The 22,426-nt window shown below is 39.6% G+C and overlaps 1 protein-coding gene across 3 annotated transcripts in view; it reads right to left on the bottom strand.

Annotated features, from left to right (window-relative positions):
- SINHCAF (SIN3-HDAC complex associated factor) overlaps positions 1 to 22,344 on the bottom strand; it is a 29,308-nt gene extending 6,964 nt beyond the window's left edge. Inside the window, exons 1-5 of one of the 3 annotated variants that reach the window (XM_019736943.2) lie at positions 21,990 to 22,344; positions 9,509 to 9,656; positions 8,105 to 8,204; positions 6,345 to 6,471; positions 1,354 to 1,504 (exon numbers count right to left, since the gene is read on the bottom strand). In XM_019736943.2, coding sequence (XP_019592502.1) covers positions 1,354 to 1,504; positions 6,345 to 6,471; positions 8,105 to 8,204; positions 9,509 to 9,636 — 506 coding nt within the window. In that variant the 5' untranslated portion in view covers positions 9,637 to 9,656; positions 21,990 to 22,344. Of the gene's footprint in view, positions 1 to 1,353; positions 1,505 to 6,344; positions 6,472 to 8,104; positions 8,205 to 9,508; positions 9,657 to 14,668; positions 19,591 to 19,710; positions 20,081 to 21,989 lie in introns of those variants that run through there. The other 2 variants (XM_074325846.1, XM_019736953.2) reach the window with 2 other exon arrangements.
- Positions 22,345 to 22,426: the final 82 nt, after the last annotated feature.

The following is a 22,426-nucleotide window of genomic DNA, read 5'->3' as shown; positions in this document are numbered from 1 at the left end:
TGTGTGCAAGGCTCACAATACCAGCATGGGCCAGGTCCTACACAACTAGACTGAGAAACAATGGCTTGAACCAGAGCGAGGGGTGGGAGGCGGAAGGGGGGTAAAATTTATTATAATAGACAAACTGCCATTAATCCCCCTCAAAATTCTCTCGCTCACCTTGAACACATTTATCCCATTGTTCTTGCCACTTTCTGAAGCAGTTCTGGAAGTCCTCTTTCGTGAGTGTCTTTAATTGCTCTGTCATGGCTACCTCGATGTCCTGAATCGATTCAAAATGTTTACCTTTCATGGTCATTTTGACTTTGGGGAAGAATCAGAGGTCTCACAGTGTAGATCCAGTGAATAAGGTAGGTGAGGACACATCATATTTATTTGACAGAAATTGCTGTTATCAGAAGCAATGTGCGACATGGAGCAGTGTCATGATGGAAACATGACACATCGTTTCTTAAATGCTTATAAAGACACTTACAAAAGACTTCCAGAACTGCTTCAGAAAGTGGCAAAAATGATGTGTTTGAAGCGAGGGGGAGCATTTTTGGGGTGTTAATGGCAATGTGTGTTTTACTGTAATAAATTTTTTTTAATTTAAACATTCACCGTATTTTATAATCACACCTTGTATATATAATATATACAATATAATCTCTAGGTTGAGAGTTATTGTTTCTTGGCCCATTGAAGGTATTCATCTCTTGTTTTCTGTTTTTATTCATGCTTAGAACTCAGCTTTGTGTTTGTTGTTTTTTTGAAAACAATATCTTTATTTGCTCAATGCTTAAAGAACAATTTTGTCTTTCATGTTCCGTAGTTTCACTATGACGTGTCTATGGGTGAATTGTCTTCACTGATAAGATACTTGCTTTTAATTTGTTAGTCTCCTGAACCTGTGAACTAAAAAATCCTTAACCACTTCCTCTTTGAATATCTTTCTCTTTCCTAGTATATTACCTCTTTTTGGACCTTAGGGTCCCACATTCACCTGATACTGACCTCTGTTTATACCTTATTAACTAGCCCACTTACCAACGCCATTTTTAAAGACTTAAAAATATGTATTTCTAGCCCTTTCATATTTTTTTTGTGGGAGACTTGGTCAGAATGAATACATAAGACTACTCCATTATAGGAAATTGAGGTTCCCTAACATGATTTTTATTTTAAATCATTTTTAATAGGATAAACACACAAGATCCCAACCCTCAGCTCAATTATTACTTCATCTACTTCCAATCATATATACTAATAGCAGTGTGCCAAATGCCATTTAAATGCTAAGGAAGTAGGAAACTGTTGCCTGTAAGTAAGAAGGTTTCCTGGTTAGAGAGATTATTTTCTATTGTTTTTTACCTTTTCCAATATGTAAGATCTAAAAACGAAAAAACTGGCGTTCTGTTAGAGCCAGAAGCCATCTCTGTATCTGAGCCATCATCTGACTGGTTACTATAACAAGGAGATTGAGCTGGGGAGGCACTTGAGGTGGTACTGTGAGCATCAGAATCTGCAATAAAGGTAAGATAGAAAAATTATAATTTCATCATATGCAGTTGCAACTAAGCCTCAGCATAAAACACTGTGAATGAGTCTGTAAAAAGAAGAAAAAAAGAATTTATTTTCTATTTACTAGTGATACTTGGAAGATATTTGCACTAAAGTGTTTCTAAAAAATGAGGACTTAAGCTTCCAGGAAGATAAGAGACATACTTTTCCCTATTCCTCCTGTTTTAATAAGTAAAACGAAAAACCCTGAACATTACATATAAAACAAACCTAGACTTTGTAAGTTGCCATTGGCTAGAAAGCTGGAGACCCAAAGAAGAACAAGGAGGTGAGTTCCCTAGTTCTTAAGCGTTTTCTTTTTGCCTCATAAATAGCCAACCCAGAAATGCCAATGGACATAGACATTCAAAAAAAAAAGGCAGCAAAAACCTGCTTTATCTAGTCAAAGGACCAGGAAAGGGGCAGCCTAGCAAGGCAGGTAACTTTTATTAGACAATAACCACTCCACTCCTGCCAAACACCACAGAAAAAAATGGACGCCTAGCCCCACCCCACCCCCAGCAAAAGCCAAGTAGGGAGTCTAGATTTCCATCCTCATGATACTGTTACGAAGACCCTCAACACCTCCTCCTGGGTGGTGTCAGAATAAGCCTATTGAAGAGTTAAGACCTTCACTATGGCCCACCAGGAACAAGGGCACCCCACCCTGTGGGAGCTTTAACTCCCACCCCCACCAAGCAGCACTGAGGAGCTCCTCCCACCTCAGATGTCAATGGAGGCTGAGTGGAGAACTTGACTTTTAACACCACCTGGCAGTAACAAGGTGATGCCCCTCTCCCCCACATCTCCTGCTAGAAGAGTGTAAGAAGAAGAAGAAAAAGCCAGTTGAAGCAAAAGGTTTTAAATGAGATCCAGAGTCTCAAAACATAACTTTTAAGTGTCAAAGTTTCAATAAAAGATCACATGTCCAGTATCTGGAAGATCTCAAACTGAATGAAAAGGCAAGTAGATGTTAACACCAAGATGACAGAGATGTTAGAATTAGCTGACAAAGATTTTAAAGTAGCCATGACAAAAATGCTTCAACAAGCCATTATGAACATGCTTGAAATAAATGAAAACATAGCCTCAACCAACGGTGTCTCAGTTAAAAAAATAAGCTACAAAGAACAACCAAGTGGAACTGAAATTTGAACTGAAAAAAATACAATAAATGAAATCAAAAGCTCAGTGGATGGGCTCAACAGCAGAATGGAGAGGAAGAGGAAACAATCAGTGAACTGGAAGAACAAACAACAGAAATTACCCAGCCTGAACAACAGAGAGAAAACAAATGAATGGAACCTTAGAGACCTACGGAACGATAACCAAAAAACCTACATTTGTGTCGTTGCAGTCCTGGAAGGACAGGACAAAGAGGGCGGAGGTGAAAAAGTACTCAAAAAAAATACAATGGCTGAAAACTTGCCAAGTTTGGCAACAGACATAAACCTATAGATTCAAGAAGCTGAGCAAACCCCAAACAGGACATACCCAAAGAAATCAAACTCAGGACACATCATAATGAACCTTCTGAAAACTAAAGACAAAGAGAATGATACCTTATAACCCATCTTGATCTAATAAAAAATAAAGGCAATTCACCAGATATAAGCTAAATATAATTTAGTATTTTCGCCCTCAGAAGACTTCGTTAAATTTACAAGCCAGAAAGTAAATCTTTTGGTTGCTAGTCACTGTGCTATAAGGCATTACACTGCTCTTCCACAGCAAGATTAATGTCAAAAATAGGGGTTGAGCCTACCACACATCTTACCTTTAGCTAAAGACTATACCCCCCTCTCAGGACAGGTAGGTAGAGCAATCCTCCAATTCAGAGAACCAATCAAATATCTATTAAGTATCTATTATCCTGCATGGAAAGAAACAGACTAAAGAAAATATTTTTGAGTAAGGCTCACAACTGTTTCATATTAACAAAAGTTTACATAAAAAAGCATAAAATTAGATATCTAAAATAAAGAAAGCCCTATTAGTGTTTTTAATATGTTCATTCACTTCTAATATAGAATAACTTCCTAATATAGCTTAACTTCATAAAAAACAAACAAAATCTTCAATAGCAGGCTTTAAAGAAATAAGTTAACTGGAATGTTCCCAAATAATTAACAACAGCAGCAGTCAGCTCTATACTGAAGAAAACTCACTACCCTAAGAAGTGCTTAATCTCTAAAGCATTTGAAATTGCAGTTATTCAACCATTTATTTTCTACCTATAAAAATGGCCAATTTCATACAGTTTAATCTAATAACTGGGATACTAGATACAACTATATACAAATGCAGTATGAAAAACTCTCTTCTAGAATGTAGCAGGTCTGGAAATTCTTCAAAGATCTGCAATTTTTAAAATTTAAAAATTAGGTAAGACTTGGAAAGACCCAAAGGAGTAATTAGATACCTTACATGGAGTAGGTAGGGACGATGAGTAGGTAAGCAGAACACACTATGCAAAGAAGGGAACCGACTCAGCCCAAATATTCTTTGCCTAAACTAAGACCTCCAAATACTTGCTAGGGATTTTCAACTTTATTCTATAGCAACCAGAAGTCATTGCAGATTTTAGGAAGAAGGATGACAAAAAAGAATAGCTAACATTTATATAGGAATTTCTTTCATTTTGTTATTTTACAAAAAACCCTTTTTACTTGATTATCCCCATTTCTCTGATTAGGAAATTGTGGTTAAATAAATGTTAAGTGACACCAGGGTCATATATTTGTAAGTGTCAAGAACTGTAACTGAAATCCAGATCTTCAAGTTCCAGGTCCAATGCCTTTGGAAAGAATGTCTCAGGAAGAGGAATACAGGTCAGGAACATGCAGGATGCAAAGAAGAAAATATATAACTGGAGGTGAGGAAACCGTTTAGAGGGTGATGTATAAAAATTCAAGTATCTCCTGTTTGGTATGTTGCACACGAGTGCTAACTATTCATGATGCACCCGGGAAAACCGTTTCAGTCTGAGCCTCCAAAACCCACGCACATTTCAAAAGGATTTATTTTCAGTCTCCAACCCCTCTACAACACAACTTTATCATAAAAATCTAAAATTACACTAGACATATTCCCTTAGGTAGGGCAAAAGTTAGTCAAAGATCATTTTCCCTATAATTAAAGGGAGGAGCTATATGTATATATGAATAATCAATTCCTGTAAACTTCAAGGAATGTAAAAAAATTACTGAGCTATATGTATATATGAATAATCAATTCCTGTAAACTTCAAGGAATGTAAAAAAATTACTATTTCCCTATTTGTTCACTAAAACATCTAGTTAGAATGGAGGGTAAAGTTAGTCTTTTTTCCCCTTGGATATAGCTGGTTAAGAAAGGGAATGTGTAAAGTTAACACACACACAGATTTGCCATTACCTAAGTATTTTACTATAAATGTATTAAAATATTTTAGCCAAAGATTACATAAATTAACAGAACAACTATGGACTGGTTAACATCTCCTTACTTGAGAGCACAGTTAGTAGCAGACCTGGAAAGACTTTTGACTCCTGGGATATTGGTTATACTGCTCCAGAGAGCAGGATGGTATTGAAAGAAAAAGCACAGGGCTTTGAAGTTAGACAAACACAAGGTCAAATTCATCTCACCACTCTGTACTTCAAATAAATCACCACTCTGCACTTCCAGTGCTAATCTCTAAAACAGAAATCATTGAGATAATTACGTATGTAAAGTGCTTGGTAGATACACCAAAGCGCTCCAGAGATGACAGTTACCCTTCCTTCCTCACTCTACCTGGTCAGTAAATTTAACTGTCTCTCCCATCATTCTGAAACAAACGCTGATTGATCATATTTTGTCTAACAGTCCTACAGATAGTTTTTTAATCCTGAAAACTCCAATACAGGTCCACAACCCATATCTATAATTCTGAAAAAGTTCTAGAAACATAAAGTTTATCCCTAACCCATGTGACCACAAAATCTGGTTTGACTTGAACAATAATTAGGGAGCCAAACCTGACTCGCCTATTTACGGTTTGTTTATTCTACCTCTGCGAACACTATGTGAATATTTATTCTATGTGAATACATTTTCATTTTCGCTGCAGAAATACTAATGTGCTTGATTCAATAGTATTGCCTCAGAATGCCCCACCCTGTGATACAATTGTTACATAATAATATTACATGCACTGCATTTCCTTTTCAAAATCTTAAATCTAGATGCCCAAATACATAAGTACCACTACAGGCGCTTTCACCCCAATAATGACTTCCTAAAAGAGTTTATGAACCAGATTATTAATTTGTCGGTCCTTTTCCATGCCATTACCCCACACAACACACTGTCCCCCCTAAACCTCAAGGTCCTGAGGCTAGCTTTACTGCAATATGTGAGTTATGATTTCTAAAGTTACTTTCCTGGGCTTTGGTCTCAGATTATCCACTAATCATTCATGTTATTTTCTGCACATCGCCAGGCCTCAATGTCCTTATGCATAAAATATCAAGTAAAAAAGCTTGACAAATGTTTCTACAAAATTACGATGTCAATAAAGAGATCATAGTGGTCAGAGTGGTCTTAGCACAATTTGAAGTGACTAGCTAGTGAAAGTATTTTTATGACATCAAAATCAAAGACAATGTTCCAAGATTTCATAGAAATGATATCTCTACCAAGTCAACATTCCCTTCCAACACTCTTAAAAAAAAAGAAAGCAATTAAAAAAAAAAAAGATCATTACATGGCATATGCCATCCCCAGGCAAAAATAAAAACACCTATTCTTAAGTACTCATGTTTCAGTATCAAACTTACTGTGACGTTTCAATTCTTTCTGCAGTTTGCTGATCTGGTTACTTTTTATCCTGTTTCCAGACAGAGTTTTCACTTTCTTTGGTTTCAGTGTAGTCTTTAGACTGGGTCCTGCCCTAGCATCTACCACCTGGAAGAAAATACTGAATATTTAATACCATCTAAAAAATGATACCTCCGTATTCCTTTGGTTCAGATAAATGTCTGTCTGAAGGAGCCAAATTAGAGAACCAGTTTTCTACTAGAGTGAAAGCCTATGTGCACTTAAAAAAAAAAAAAAAAAAATCATCACGTGAAATTAAATAGTTTATCTAGTAGGGTGTTTTTTTCTTTGAAGTAGGTAATAGCAGGAGTATGCTATATAAAAAATTTAAATAGATTTATATATGGTGAAAATGACCCAAAACTAAGTAGGTTAAGAAAAATCGAACCTAACAACTAACATTTCTACAGGATGTTTTGCAGTTTACAAAATGTTTTCATATACTTTTGATTTTTATCTTCACCACAAAGCAGTAAGGGTGCTATTTTTGTTACTCTAATTTTAGGGTAAAGGAAAACAAGAGAAATTAAATTATGTACTTTGTCATTTCACTTCACTATGCTAGTAAATGGGCAAGGGTGGGTGGGGAGAGGAACAAGATTCAAATTAAGGTGTTCAGACTTATGCTTTAAACTCTTTTCACTAAACCTCCTAATCCCCAAGGTCAGTTAACATGAAGGCAATGGCATGTTGTCTCCCAGTCTAGCATGGACATTGGTCTAACCCCATATGGCCCCATTTCTCATGCATTCATTCACATTTACTACTTGCAGATTTCTATCCTTATGTAGAAAGCTTGCCATCACCTTTGAAATCACAATTTGGACCGTCTCCAGATAAGCTATTGGAAAAAAAATACCCTCACTTTTCTTTATAAGCTAACAAAAACCTAGCATGATATTGTAATAGTTACCAAAGGACTGTGTACGGCTAGTGTAGGGAAAAAAGTAAAAAATAAACACTTGCCTGCTTAAAAACAAGTATTTTGTATAAATGTCATAAATCTTCTGAAACTAGCATCTTCATACAGAAGAATTAAATAAGGCTTAACAGTGTTGTTCAGGTCCTCAAAAATATTTTAAGAATTCTAGTGACATAAAGAGGAAGGGCAACCAGAACACACATTTATTATACGTACCAGTTGGATCTCAAGTAGATTTAAACATACTTGTAGAAAATAACAACAGCGTCCATCTAAAGAGTAATTACTGTGTGTTATACTTTATATATTTCAGGTCTCACTCACAACAGCTCTGTAAGACAGCTATTAGCTTTGCACTTTATAAGTAAATGTAACTTGCCCAAAGTTCACATCTAATAGGTGGTATAAAGGCAGGATTCAAATCCAGTTCTCATTCAAAAAACTATGTGCTCATTAGTATCAACATGAGTCAGGATAAATGTCATCATAAGAGATGAAAAAAGGATCCATGTCTAATTAACTCTAGGAATTTCTGGATTAAATCTAAAAATATGTGAAGTGTATATTGTGCATCTCTGAAATGGGGATACTGGATACAGCCTTAGAGAAATGCTACACCAAACTATTTTGCTTCCAAACATGACAAAATGTTAATTGATTATATCTAAGCAGCAACTACTATTTTTCTTTATTCTTTTCATACTTTTGCATCTTATGGACACATTAGTCCCTAAATTAGGGGGAAAACTAATGTTACTTTAAATATAATAGAGGTATAATTGAGAAAGATGAACTAACATGATTCCAGTTTTTTTTTGATCCTGCTGGCAATTTCTTCCATCTTTTCACAAGCAGGACACAGGCATTACAGATGTCTCCAGAACGAGTTTCATGCAACCTGATAAGAAAACATTGAAAACAATCAAATCTTTAGTGGTCTCCTTTACATTAAAGAATTCAAGCAAGTACATTTCTTTTAGAAAAAACTCTATCCATTTATAGTTTATAGATGCCATTTCTAATCATCCTGGATGATCCAGTTCCAGTGTTTCTATAGTATGTTTCAGAAATATAATTAACTTCTAGATCCAATGAACCAATTTGACGTACTGCTATTTGGTCGTTTTTAAAATAAAGAATGTTTTTAAAATTAAATAATAGTAAAATGTTTAAGACCTAAAGGAGATCCTGGTCACCATGATTTTGAACAATACTGTCCAATTAATCTTTCTTGAAATGTATAGACATGTCACAAGCAACAAAATGCCACCCTTTAAAATAAGGTGCCATGATATTCTAGTTTTACAACAAACAAAACCAGAGAGGCACTGTCATTTTGTTTTAATTATTATATTTGTATAAGGGGGAAAAAATATATAGGACCACTTGCCAAGCTATTTTTTAATGATATCTGAGGAACTTTCACTTAATACATTTTTCCAGTATTACAAATACATATAGAAAAATACTGATATTTGTTATGTACACACAATTGGAAATGAAAACATTAAGAGGAAATGTAATTTAAAAAGTCAAGGTGAGTGGAGACGCTTTTTCACAGCTTTCAAAATAACTACAAAGTCCAGGCTTAACAATAAATAATCAACAAATGTTTTGATAAGAAAAAGTGGAGAAACTAATTTCTAACATGGGAAATGGTGCAACGTTAAGAATTTTATCCAAAGATTTCTTGGAAAGTAAATTCCATTTTATTAAGCAGAGGTTTATTGTCAAAAGATAAATGAAAAACAAAATTACAAATGAATGCTAACATACCCTGACAGGTTTCAGGGCAGAACTTTAAGTCTTGTTAGTATCCTCAGCAGGTTGGGTTAAAATATATTTCTATAATTAGAAAAACAATACAAAGAACAGAAAACTATTGGGGGACAACCATTATAAGAGATAAGGGTAATTTTTTTACCATCTCTTTATACATACTGAAGTTAACAACAAAAGGGTTTGTTTGGTTGCAACTACAAAGGGCTTCACAATTAATTTGGTAGTTCCTCATAATCTGAAAAAAAAGATAGGCTGTCAGTATGTTTGATTGGTTTTAACAGCAAGGGCCTTAGCAGACTAGCTTAGAATATAAGTGATTTTAAATATTAGCACATTGCTCCAATCGCCTTGTTTGGAAATATTTCCATATGCTGTGATCTTTTTCACTCTAAGAATGGCGCAAACATCAGGTGATCTTACCCAAAACAGCTCTGGAAGTCCTTTTCATAACGTTTACTGTCAGTGAATCGAGAACTGGAGGACTTAGCTCTGCAAATACAGCAGCCCTCTATACTTCGGTACATCTTTGGCTTGTGAAAACCAAACATCTTTTCTTCTGGGCAATAGTCTGTAAAGCCAAGGGAATTGACACAGCTTTGTTGAGGGCTATTAACAAGAAACCATTTAAAAAAGAGCTCTCTGCTCCACCCCACCTCCCTAGTCACTTGGTATTACAGGACAAAGCCAGATCGAGGGCTCTGGGGGGAAGACCTCCTGGATCTTCCTCCATTCTTGGCACTATCATGGCAAATGTATAAAACACACACAATATCTCAGTTACTTAACAAGGCCTCTACTATCTCCTTGTACCCTCCTGGCGAACATTTATTCTAAAAATGGAGGGAGGGGGCATTTTTTAAAAATCAAGTTTTAAAGTAGAAAATACAACTGCCCCACAATCTTATAAAACAATGGATCACATACAGTACTGACGAACCCTAACATGTAAGTTAAGGCACCACCCTTTATTTTGCACCTTTGCATTAATGTGATTCCCCTTTGGGGAAGTTCTGAGCATTTACCAAGACCACTACTTGATAGCAAGCATAGAAGTAGCTCAATATGCATCAGCCCACACTACTTTTGCCCTATGGGAAATTAGAGGGGATTTCTTCTGTGATAAATGGGAAGTTCTAAGTGGAAAGTTGGCCCTGAATTGAAACTACTGAGAGGAGGATGTAAAATTCACAAAAATCAAGGTTAGAATTTAAGAATAATAATTTCATAAATCCTTAAGACAAATTAAAAATGAGCTCATGTTGCCTGACTACTGGTCTGCTCCTCAGTTGTTCGAGGTTTTGGGAGCTCTTCGGTGAGGCTCTGTGCCTAAGAGCAGTAACAGTGGGAGGCCGATGTCCAAGAAATGTAATGAGATAAATTATGATTCCAATGATCAAAAAATCTCAATGATCAAAAAATCTCAACATAAAGCAAGCAAGGAAGAAAACAGCTCTAGGGCTAGATGCAGCAAAAATACAGCTGGCAGTAAATATGCACCTTAGCAGTCATTTAAAATATCCAAACCAAGGGCCAAGTTTACCAGAACATCTGGACAAGAAAGGTGATGAAAAGGCAATGAATATAGAAACTAAATCCCAATGGACAACTCCAGAGGGCAAGGGGGTGTGGGGTGGGGGTGGGGGGTGTCCAACTACAAATTATCACAAAAGTACCATATAAAGCAGCCATAAATTAATACCGATTAGATTTGTGCCCATAGTTTTAGCAGTTATAACCACAGAACACCATCTTTTTCAAGTTCTTTCAGAATTACACTAAAATATGAGTAAAATAAAAACTTCAGTATTTGTCTTTGGATGATCTCTTGCCTGACAGTATTCCAGTCCAATTCTGGTTAGCATACCAGAGCAAGTATTTATGAAAGTGATTCAGAAAAATCACCAATCATCCAGGGTGTGGGGTGTGTGGTGTGTGTGTGAGAGAGAGAGAGAGAGAGAGAGAGGCGCAGATTGGGGAATTCTGAAATGTGGACAGAGGATTTATAATTTGCTTTTAAGAAAATATTTTATTAGCAATTAATTAGCTAAACACTAAAGCTTTCCTTTTAAACAGGGACTACTGTTCAACAAGTGTTCATTAATGTTTTGTTGATGAGGGAAGCAGGCAAAGGAGAACAGATGGGAGGGGCAGAAAGCCATTGACGTATTTCAATAATTAAGTCTCAACTAAGTTACTTCAACTTAAGAACTGTTAAAACAAGAAAACAAAATATTCTTAGTTGATTAATTGTTTTTGTTAAAGGAAATGCTTGGGAATTTGACTCCTCCCCCCCCGCCCCCCCCCGCCCCCGTTTTAGAGGAAAAAAGTGAGCAAGGTACTCTATATATAGCAGGAAAAGGTGTAGTGAGGCCTGTGAAATAAGGCAGATATTTTTCTCTATTCAAACAACAAACCCACGTGATAAATTAAAAGAATACGGCCTCCTGAAGACATGTTCATGTGTGCTTTGGTAAAAACAATTTCATATGACACAGGATTACAGAAACTTTAAAAAGAGAAGTGCTAACAAAGTGTATGTCATTGCTTTAATTTATGTATTTCTGTTTTGAAGCAAAAATGTAATAATACAACCTTTTTAGTCCTCACACCAACCTGTGGGCTCTCCAAACTCCCCTAACACCCTCCATTACCATCAAGAAGGTCAGAAGTCCACAGTTCCTCTTACAGTTTTCAGCTTCATCAATAGCTCGAGGAAACTTCAGCCTCCCTTCTCAGCAAGGACAAAGGAAGTACAGCCAGAAAGGCCAGTTCATTCCATTAACACAGAGACCAAATCCTATTACAACAGATAGATTCCTATCTCTACCTTCACAATCCCCTTTCCTCCCCACAAATAAACAGGCCATCAAAACCGTACAGCATTCAGATCATCTCCAAGATATGAACTACCTTCACGGAGGCTGGATTTGACTAAGAAGCCCTAGTTTGTGTCAGTTATCAGGCTAGCAAGCTGTTAAGGAATGCTAGGGCTACAGCATTCTATAATGAGCACATACTGAGGCTTTCCTTATCAACAGCTGCTATTATGAATGAAGTGTTCATTTTCCATGATTATTTTGTCGGTGGGGATCTCCACAAGCCTTGCCCTACAGTCCCCACAAGACATTCCACTCTTTAGTTGGAGGAATATTTTTCTTAAGACATCAGGAAAAATAAAATAGGCTGATGTCTTCTGATTGATCATCTTTTATGTAGCTCTTTGACCTTACGTTTCTCCTGACAAAATTCTTCCGCCAAAAGGAGAGGGATCCAAATCCTGGGGTTCAATCTCTTCTAGGCAGTGCAAATGCAGTCAGGTGTCCTGATGCAACACCCAAGTATTGCGTATGAACCTTATAATGGATGATTACTTAATAAACCTACTAAACCTTTTCTGAGCTTATTCCTGCACTTGAGAGGCACCTGGGAATCTGCAGCGAATACACAGGGGTTTCACTGTGGGCTGTTTACAGCATCCCTGGTTAAGCAGTGGTTGGTGTTGCCCAGAGATTAACTGAAAGTATTTTCACAAAATCTACAGACCCACTAATACTGTTTAAAACAAAAAACACCTACGTGAACTCTGGAAGAAAACTAAGAACACAAAAATGACTCTGAAACCAGCTTACTTTATATATTTGAGAAAGAGGTGGGTGGGTGTGGCACAACTTGATTTTAAACGTGGGATTTGTTATTACAACAAACCTAGTGGTTCTTCAGAATATTTCTTTTCTAGTCCCACACTTGTGCAATATTGATTCTTCCAGAACAATCTATTTTATTTGTTCAAATGACACGGTCAGTTATGAAACTATTTGTGACTTTGCATCTATTCTCATAAGCGAGACATCACTCAGCACTGTTTTAACAGAAGGACGCTAACACCATCTGCTTCCTAACTGATGAACAGTTACAGATGAGAGTGGACCCCAGACAATCTCACCCGCATGCATGTGTTTGGGGAAAGCAGAAGAAAATTAAGCTTTTGAGATAAAGCCAAAAATCAGGAAAGACTTAAAATGCTGATTAAAAACTGTCATTTGTCTTCTAAAATTAAGATAGTTGTGATAGTTGCCAAACTCTGCAAAGCCACTGAATTGTACTCTTTTAGAGTAACTTTTATGGTACATGAATTATATCTCAATAAGCTTATTTTTAAAAATAAAAAGACTGGGTTAGGAATTCGTCTTTATTCATCTTTGTGACCTCAGCATCTAGAATAGTGCCAGTCACTTAGAAGGTACTCAATAAATGTGTTGATTAAACTTTTTTTAAAAGCTCTGCATAGCACTTCACATTTTTTAAAGAACTTCCATCCATATTATTTCTTTGGTTACAGTCATCCAAATAGCCACAAATTTTTAAAATACTGTAATAGTTAAAGACAAATAAGCCACTCTAAAATTACTGTTCGGTTCAATTTAGTTCACTCTCCAAACTTAAAAAGATTCAAGTTAATAATAGCTAAGTAAAAAAAAAAACATTAAGAGAAATAACTGTTTGCATGAACAAAATATACACAGACAACAAAAAGTGAATTTTTAAAATACAATTAATTTGAAACATTTGTTTTGATTGGTTTCTTGGGGTTTTTTTCCTACTTTAAATCTATAACTTTCATATAAATCTAATATCAACTTAATGAGAAGATGGGGAATGCCAACTTAGGGTTGAGACAAGGAAAGGGTAAGGTAAACCCCTGTATATCAGAGATTATAAAAGGGCCAATTCTGAATTAATCTAATGAGATTATGAGACAAAAACGCAGGAGCAATATCTTATTTTACATTTAATTCAAAACACGGAAGGTAAGTTTATTAAGTGCAATATAATACAAATGGGAAAGAAAAGGAATCTTCACAGCAATAGCCAATACTGAAAAGATGCTATTTAAGGAAAGTTTTTTAAGTAATTCTGAGCTTAAAGATGATTTCTTATAAATATTCAGCCCTCAAAAAGAATGCAGATCTATGACATGTGCATGGAGGGAACTACCCAAGATATTTTCTGTGAAATAAGCAAATTGGATAATAGTTACACAGTATAATCCCATAGCATGTTTTAAAAATGAGACCTCAAACAAATTGGCATTTGAAAATAGATTTTCAAAAAATAGTGACTAGTGGTTGTCTCTGAGGGGTGCAAGAATGAAGGAAGCTTACTTTCACTTTACTTTTTACTACCTTCTATACTGTCAATTTTTAAATCAAGAGCAAGCACCATGCTCCAAAACCTTAAGTTACCATCACACACCTTGCCTTAAGAGGAATCTGAAAAAGCCCAGAAAGCTTAAACAAACTTCCTCAAAGACATACAGATAGAGATACACATTAGTAAATATACTCCATGGAAGAGTACAGAATAGTAAGATCAGAATAGACATAGAGCAGAATGGGAAGGAAACTGCAGAGAAGAGACAAGCAACAGATTTGTAAAGTGGGAAGGAAGCAGGAGTGAACAAAGACAAAACGAACCCAGCAACCAAAGGCAACTTTGCAGTGAAGGGGGTGTTATTTCTTTAGAACTGAACTTGCGGTGATAGGGTGATGGGAAAGAAGAGAAATAAACAAGAAAAACCACCTGTGATCAAAAGCTATGAGCAATCTTGAGCTGCTGTAATTGGTAATGCCACCCTCGACACCATTTTAGTCAATGGTATGCTATCTTTAATCACATATAAGTACAAGATCCAGTAAACACTAACAGTGTAACTGGAGCAACACTCTTCACAAAGGGTCAAAAAGGACTAAGTGTTTTGTGTTCTCTGGCTGCTAGGCCACTTGGTTGCAGTAGTCCCCAACAACGAGACATGTTTCGTCAGCAATTACGGAAAGCTACAGAGCAATTAAACACTATTATTATACCCCTCTTACCTGCTTCCAGATACCAGCCCACATCCCAGCATCAAAGATTCTGAATTTATTTATTCACTTTTAAAAGATAAATTTAAACTTGCAGGGGGAAAAGCTGACAAAGGAGTGGTGGACCCCATTTATTTGCCAATAGCGTCTCCAAATAGATACCCAGCCTTTGAGAAATTATATGGCAAAGTATTTATAACTGTGGCTGCCTACGGAATCCACAGAAGAGCCTAGAACTCATCCTACAGGAAAGGGGTCAAACTCAGAAATAAGCGCTCAGCTAAAATAACATGGGTTTATAAATTAAAAAAAAAAAAAAATCACAAATGCAAGCAATTCCAGTGGACGAGAAAGTTGTAAAGATTGGAGAGATGGTGTTTATTTGCTTTTAGGAATGATTATCAGTTAGGAAACGTATAACTACTGAGTATGGTGAAAAGGCACTGTAATGAGTCGAGTTGGAATCTATTTCTGCTTTTGTCTTTACAACTGAATAGGAAGTCACGTCTAATTTTATTTGTTCCTCTGTAATATTAGGGTGAAATCTCACTTCTACTTTCCAGGGATGCTGCGAAGCAAGAGTAAGAAAATATCAGTCTATGTATACCAGTTATTTCCTTGCATTTATACGACTTGCACATTACAGAAGTATAAACTGTATCCCAGGGTATGTCCAACAAATTAAACTGAAGGTACAAACCAGATTTCTGAAGGTTTTCTTTTAAGCCAAGGTCTGTGGGAAAAGAGGAATTTAGCCTTTTCAAGGAAACTTCAAGTCATGAAACTGGATCATACTCTTGCCTGTGAAGCTATTCTCCCCATTACTGACTGACAAAAATGTTAAGAAGGTATGGTAGCACACACCTGGCCTAACCCAAAGCTCAGGTAAGTTCCTGACACTCTCTGACCTTTCAATTTCCTCATTTAGAAAAGAAAGATAAATCCCAATTCTTCTGAATAATATCTGTAAAGCAGCAACACAAGGACTGGTACTGCAAACCTGTAAATGCCCTAATTGATTATAAAACCTTCTCTTCCAAGCATGCTCTTCCTGTGCTCACATATCTGGGTTATCACCCATACAGTCACACACAAAAACCTGAACGTCAACTGTGCTCTCCCTTCTCATCCTCTGCATGGCCCCCACTGAGTCCTTAGATTCTGCTGCTTCTTTCATTTCTCTGCTTCATGTCCCTCATCATGGTGCTTGAGCTCCAGTCAGGGCCTCAGAACCGACTTCCCCACATTCTTCAAACAGGTGGTATCTTCCTCAAGTTCAAATATTAATCATCTCTTCCAAGGTACCAACACTGGCTTCAGGATAATATCTAAACTACTTGGCAAGAAATTCAAAGCTTTTCAGGATCTGGTCCTGCCTACCAGCTGCTACCAACTCGGAATTCTGATATTCTAGGAGTGTCAAACCAACTTTAATAACTAGCCACATATCTCTACTAAGGCTATTATTTCTGTCTGATGGTTTCTCATCTATCCCCTTAACCTGAGAAATGCTGTAAGAATGATTTATTTTTACAAAATCTTTCCAGATCTTTATTAGAATAACATACAATATTTCATATACTTGTTTACTGTATTATTTATCTCCTCTACTCAATGGTAAAATAAACTATGGCAGGGCAGGAACTAAGTCATATTACAACCAAGTGCTGATTATACATAGTACACGGAAACGGGGAATTTGCTAACTACCCTTAGAGTGGGGTAGCCAAAATAGATCTGAACAATATATTTAAGGGCATGAGAAATGGTGTCCACAATAAAGATGTGTATTAAAAAATTAATGTTTTGACAGGAGTCATTTTTCTTTTAACATTGAGTCTATAGACTTTTGTAGGAAAAAAAATTGAGGCTTAAAGATTTTAAGGAAATGTAAACTGAAAGAATTATTTTAATTAGAGATGATTAATGAACAACTCAATGCTTTCATTAACAATTGGTAGAAAAAAATACTGCTTATTTCAAGTAGGCATATGTGCAGGAAGGGGAGGTTAGAATAGTGTGAGGAGAAATGAATCTTAAAATGAGTTATTTATTTAAACTCAGCATACATTATCATCAACCAAATTAAAATAACATCAAGCCAAATCAAACTTATAGGTAGGAGCAACTAAATACAAGCTAGAAATGAATTATTTTAGTTCAATTGCAACTTTTGTATTTGAATATGTAATAGCAAATGTGCCTGTGACTTCTATATTTCTGGTGCAAAAAACTTCCAGTGCTGGAAAACAAACTCCCTTCTTTTGCACTACATGCATTTCCAGATGATTTCCATAATACAGAAAACCTTAGTTACGGATTCAATTAGAGGAGAAACTGGAGAACCAAAAGACAACAAAGTATTTTCAAGTTATAACCACCACCACCCTCCCCGCCCCAGTCAAAACTAAGTGTGGGAAATCCAGGACACTGGTGGACAAATCAGAATGAAAGAAAACGGCATTTTCTAGATTTCCACAGGACTTTTTGATGTAAAATGGTTGAATCAGAACTGGATAGGCAACCAGGAGCTGAAAGTAGTTACTGAAGGTGGGGGAGGGGGCCAAAGACACTCATTCTTTCCTCTCAGCATTTACTGATTATTTCCTACAGCAAGGTAAACCCACCCAGGCCTGTTTTGTTTTCTGTAAAATGTTGTGAGGATAACAACAGCCAATGTTTACTAAGCATATAACTTGCTTAATTATTTATAACCCTATGAACTAGGCATTATTATCGCTATTTTGCAGGTAAGAAAACTAGATCACAAAGTAACTTATTAGGATGATCAGGGCTTTGGAATTTAGGCATTTTAACCCAACTTCTGCAGGACTACCCTAGTGCCTCAACAAATGTGTTTTCTTCCTTTTCAGATAATTATGTTCCTAACTTATCTTAAGGAAAAGAGAAAATAATCTATTTTTAAAACAACCTACTACGTGCTTGGCATGGTAAGTTAATTAATATGTCCTCATCATAGCTTATAAAGTTGGTTTAGATTTCAAATAAGCGTAAGGTTTTCCCAGTGAAAATTTTATTTTACATGGCAAATCATTCTCAAATTGCTTTTCTAACATAAATCTGCTTAAGCCTCACGAGCCAGGTTTCCCCAGGTCCTAATTACAACTCTGGGGAAAAGTGACTATCCAGGTTCCAGATCTACAGAATTAAGTATACTGTGCAACAGCAGCCTTGAGGTTCTAAAATATATTACCTATTGAACTCTCATCTCCAACCTCCAGCAAAAGTAATGCAAAAAGGGAAGGCAGCAGAGACTTCGTGTGTCTTTCCCACTCTCAACTTACCCACCTTGATAAACAAAATCTCTACTGCACACATCATGATATGTAAAACAAAACCGACTAAGTTCTATTATATACTGTGTTTGAAAATATCCCAGAATTCTTAAATTCTATCCGGAACTCGACTATAAAACACTAATTAAGAAAAACAAAGAATCTATGTATTTGCAAAATACTTCATGTGCATTTTAAACACAGGACCCAGAGTAATAACTGCCCAAAGGGAAACCATAAAGTTATTAAACCCAAAGTTTTTCATTTTGACATGCTATCTACTCACTTCAGAAATGTACTGTTTGTTACTAATATTGGTTGCCATTAGGTATTTGTAATTTAGCCAACCAAAATTTAGGAGTTTATTTAATAACAAAACAATGAAAAGTACAAAACAGACTTCAATTTGTACATATTTTTTATGTGTGTGGGCGTGGCATCTGAGGAGACTATTATTTTCCAGTATTGACCACTTTTAGATTCTAACCCTTAAACATGATCTAAATGTAGGAGAAGTCAGGAAAGAAGCAACCGACATGTGCTGCTGCTTATCGGACGTCTAGACTGCAGGCAAACCCTAAATACCAAAGAAGCATCCATGTGTCAAACCAGCATAAATTTTGAGCTATGCCTGGGGCCACAAACCCAAAAAAAAGTTAGCTTGAAAAGAAAATAGAAGAGGGGTAACCAGAAGGTCAACCCAATTCACAGGAACTAGGACGAAGCTAGCAGGGATAGCTCGCCACTACCCTGTTGTCATCCCCCTGCGCAGCTTCCTCCCCAACCCCCATATTTAATCTCCAAGAAAGGCCCAACTCCTTATTTATACGCTTCTTCAAGGTCATCCTAAGATAATGCAGTGAACAATCACCACACATTGAGCCAAGCAAACCTTCAGGGCCAAGAAAGATCGCCCTTCCCCAAATTATTATAAAAATACTTCAAATGCCATCAGGCTTTTCTCCAGCTCCACCAGAAACAAACTCCCAGGCTTGAATTTAGATTGAGCAACTAATAAACGTGTTAGGTTTTGCAACAGAAATTGTTAAAAGGCAAGTCTGGCGAACTCCAGTTCAAAAACAGGTGCTCTCAGTGTAGTTTTACTGACAAGGTCAAATTTATTTTTTAAATAATTATAAGAAAATGGGGGGAGGGGGAGTTTCCTTAAACTTCCTTCGGACAACGTGAGGAGCTCGGGGAAAGGGCTGCTGGGGTGAAACTGTGTCGCACAGCGTCCACCTTTGACTAAACGGTAATTCCTCGTCTAGCAATAGAGGGTGAGAGGAAGAAAATAAAAACAAAGAAACCTACTAGGGTCACAGTTACCAGAACAAACTCTGCACCTCCCTACCACCCCAAGAAACCTCCCACCCACCAAAACAAACCTCGCCCCTCCCGGTTCCCCCTCCCACTCATAAACACACAAAGAAAACAGCAGCGTGCACCAGTCGGCCACAGTCCTCACTTCCCTTTGTAGGACAACCGAGAGCCCCGAAACTTCCTCACGGCGGTTTTCCGTGTGTCGTCGGGGCTGGGTCCCCTGAACGTGCGAGCCAAGCCTCAGCTGCGGGGATTGGGGGTGCTCGCCGCATTCACCGGTTTCCCCGAAAGCAGCAAAATGCCTCCCCCGTCCTCCCACGGCCGTCGGGTCCCCGCCCACGGCCTTTGGGTCTCCCCGAAGTGCGCTTCTCCCTCGTGCACGCGGTGACCGCCGAGAAAGAGGCAACAAGGCAGCAAATACAAATGCTCCCGGGTGCATTTGTTGGTAAATAAAACAACTTTGGTCGGGAAGAAAGTTCCCGTGGAGAGCCGCTGGCCCTGGCGAGGGCAGCCGGAGGTGAACTGCGTCCCGCCTCCTCCCTCACCTGCGCCGGAACAACGGGCCCCCGCACCCTCCCCGCCGCCCGCCCAGCACGGCGCCTCCCGCAGGCCGCGCCTCCCGCACGCCGCGCTGCCGGGGCTTGTTCCTCCTCATGGCTTTGCCCTGACGTAATTCAAACATGGCAACAGTTCGACTTCAAAGGCGAATCCACAGACCTCCCAGACTCAGGCTCCGGGCCGCGGGTAACCGGCCAAGAACTCGGGGCCACAATCTCGCGGCCCCTCAGCCGTCGCGGTATGCGGCGCTGGGGCTGAAGCTGCAGGACCCCAAGATGCTGCCTCCCTCGCCCGCCGGCCCGGAGCGCGGAAGCCTGCCGCCTCCCAGTGCACCAGCATGGCACCTCATACAAGTAGCGCCGCCAAAGTTTCCCCGCGAGGGGCTGAGGGACAAAAGCCCCTCCCGAAACTCGCCCGAACTTCGGGGGGCCCAGCCCGCACGGCCCTCCGCCCGCAGCCGCCCTGAGCGCCAGCGGGGCCCGCATGGGCACATGCAGCTCTTTGTTTTCTGTCCAGCCCGGCGCTGCCTACGTGCAGCATCAGGATGTCGGATTGTTTCCCAGGGACGAGACACTTGACGATCACCCCGGGGAAGGCTTGGGACCCCGCGCCCGAGAGTCCGGAGCCCTGTCCTGCCGTCCTCCCCTCAGCTGCAGACCCATTTCATCAAAGTTTGCCCTGTCCTTAATAAGAAACGGCCGGATTACCCGCCCCGCACCCGCGCGGAGTTGGCGACTTTCACTCTGCTTTTTAAACTGGCAAGACGCCATCATCAGCAAATCACATTGTCCTGCCAGGCGGCCGGACCCGACAGCGCCTGCATCTCACTGCTGACCTGGAGCTGGACACTCCGAAGAAAACCAGGTCGCAGCCCCAAGCACGTGGTCTGTCATGTTCAGCACAAAAAGGAGTGCCCTCCGGAGTTCTCTCACTCCCAGGGCGCAGACAACGCCGCTGACTCCATCCCCAAGTCAACTGGCTCTGACTGGCCATCTTAAGCCGCACACGGTCGCCCTAGAAAGCCCTCGCCGTGGCGCCCACAGCTACGCTACAGGTGAACACACTGCGAACAAAACTTGAGGCTCCACAGACACATCGGACACCAGCGCTGCTTGGGCGCGGTCGGGGGAGAACAGGCGTGTGGGAGCCGCGGCTGTTTCCGAGAGGCCGCGTGTTGCTCTCATTGTCGCATCCGCATCCCTCCGGAGTTCGGCAAACAACGCCACGCCGCGTGCACTCGGCAACCCCGGCACCGACCCAAAGGCCGATTTAAACCCCCTCAAACCCGCCAGTTCGCAAGTAGACAACTTAGTTTCCGAGCGAATGGCGTTTATGGTCCACCCTTCCCAAAACACGCGCGAGGAGCTGCAATAAACTAAACCACGAGGTTCAACTACGCCGCCCGACCACTCCCGGGCGCGCGCCCACGCGATGCACAGACCCGGGCCCCTCCACAATTGCCAGCGAGTCGTTTTCCTCTCGGGCCTTTTAGCCACGGGCTCCTTGTCGCCTGAGAACGCTGCGACTGAGAAAAGTCATTGTCACCTTCAACGTGGATCCCTCAACTCCAGCGACTCCGCACTCATTTCCAGGCTCCACTCACTTCCCCCACCCCAAGACTTTCGGTTTGCCTTAAATCCCCTCCTCAATTAAAAAAGACACACTAAACGTGTGCATACAAAAGAATATGGGGTCTCAAAATCACGAAAACAGCGCTGCCGGCAATGCCATCTCCAAGACAAAACTTCGTGTGTGTATGGAAGGACTGGGGGTGGGGGGAGTGAGGTGAAAAGAGAAAAAAAAAGCCACTGAAATCAAAGCCTTGTGAGACAGTTTTGCACCAGAGTAATGGTTAGAGTCACTCACCTTCCAAAGGCAACCGTTCCACGCGCAATAACGTTCCCGAAGTGCGGAGTGCACGCCAGGCCAACCCCCCCTCCAATCGTTCCCTCCTCCTCAACTGCCTTGTCTAGAAAGATTGTCTCCAGCAGTTCTGCAGTGGCTACCGCTGCCCGGGAAGGTGTAGATTCCGCTTTCCCTCTGCGCACGCGCGGCTCCCGAAGCAAAATTCTCCTGAATTGAACTCATTTGCATACGGGCGCGCACGCGTCGAAGGCGGGGAGGAGAGAAGGCCTGGCGGCCGCGCGCGCGCTCCCGGGGCCTCTATTGTCCTTTTAAGGGGAGAAGCGCCGTGGCGCGGGAAACGCGGCGGCCTAAGGGAAACTGGGGCGGAGACTGCTTACTATGGCTGACGTCACATAAACAAACGCCTCCTGTCTGGAGGCTGTGGCCAAGGGGGAGTG

The sequence above is a fragment of the Rhinolophus sinicus genome, linkage group LG02 (assembly GCF_036562045.2).
Source record: "Rhinolophus sinicus isolate RSC01 linkage group LG02, ASM3656204v1, whole genome shotgun sequence".
Lineage (NCBI taxonomy): Eukaryota > Metazoa > Chordata > Mammalia > Chiroptera > Rhinolophidae > Rhinolophus > Rhinolophus sinicus.
Note: the sequence above shows the minus strand (reverse complement) of the source record. Positions and strands in the feature narration are given on the sequence as shown.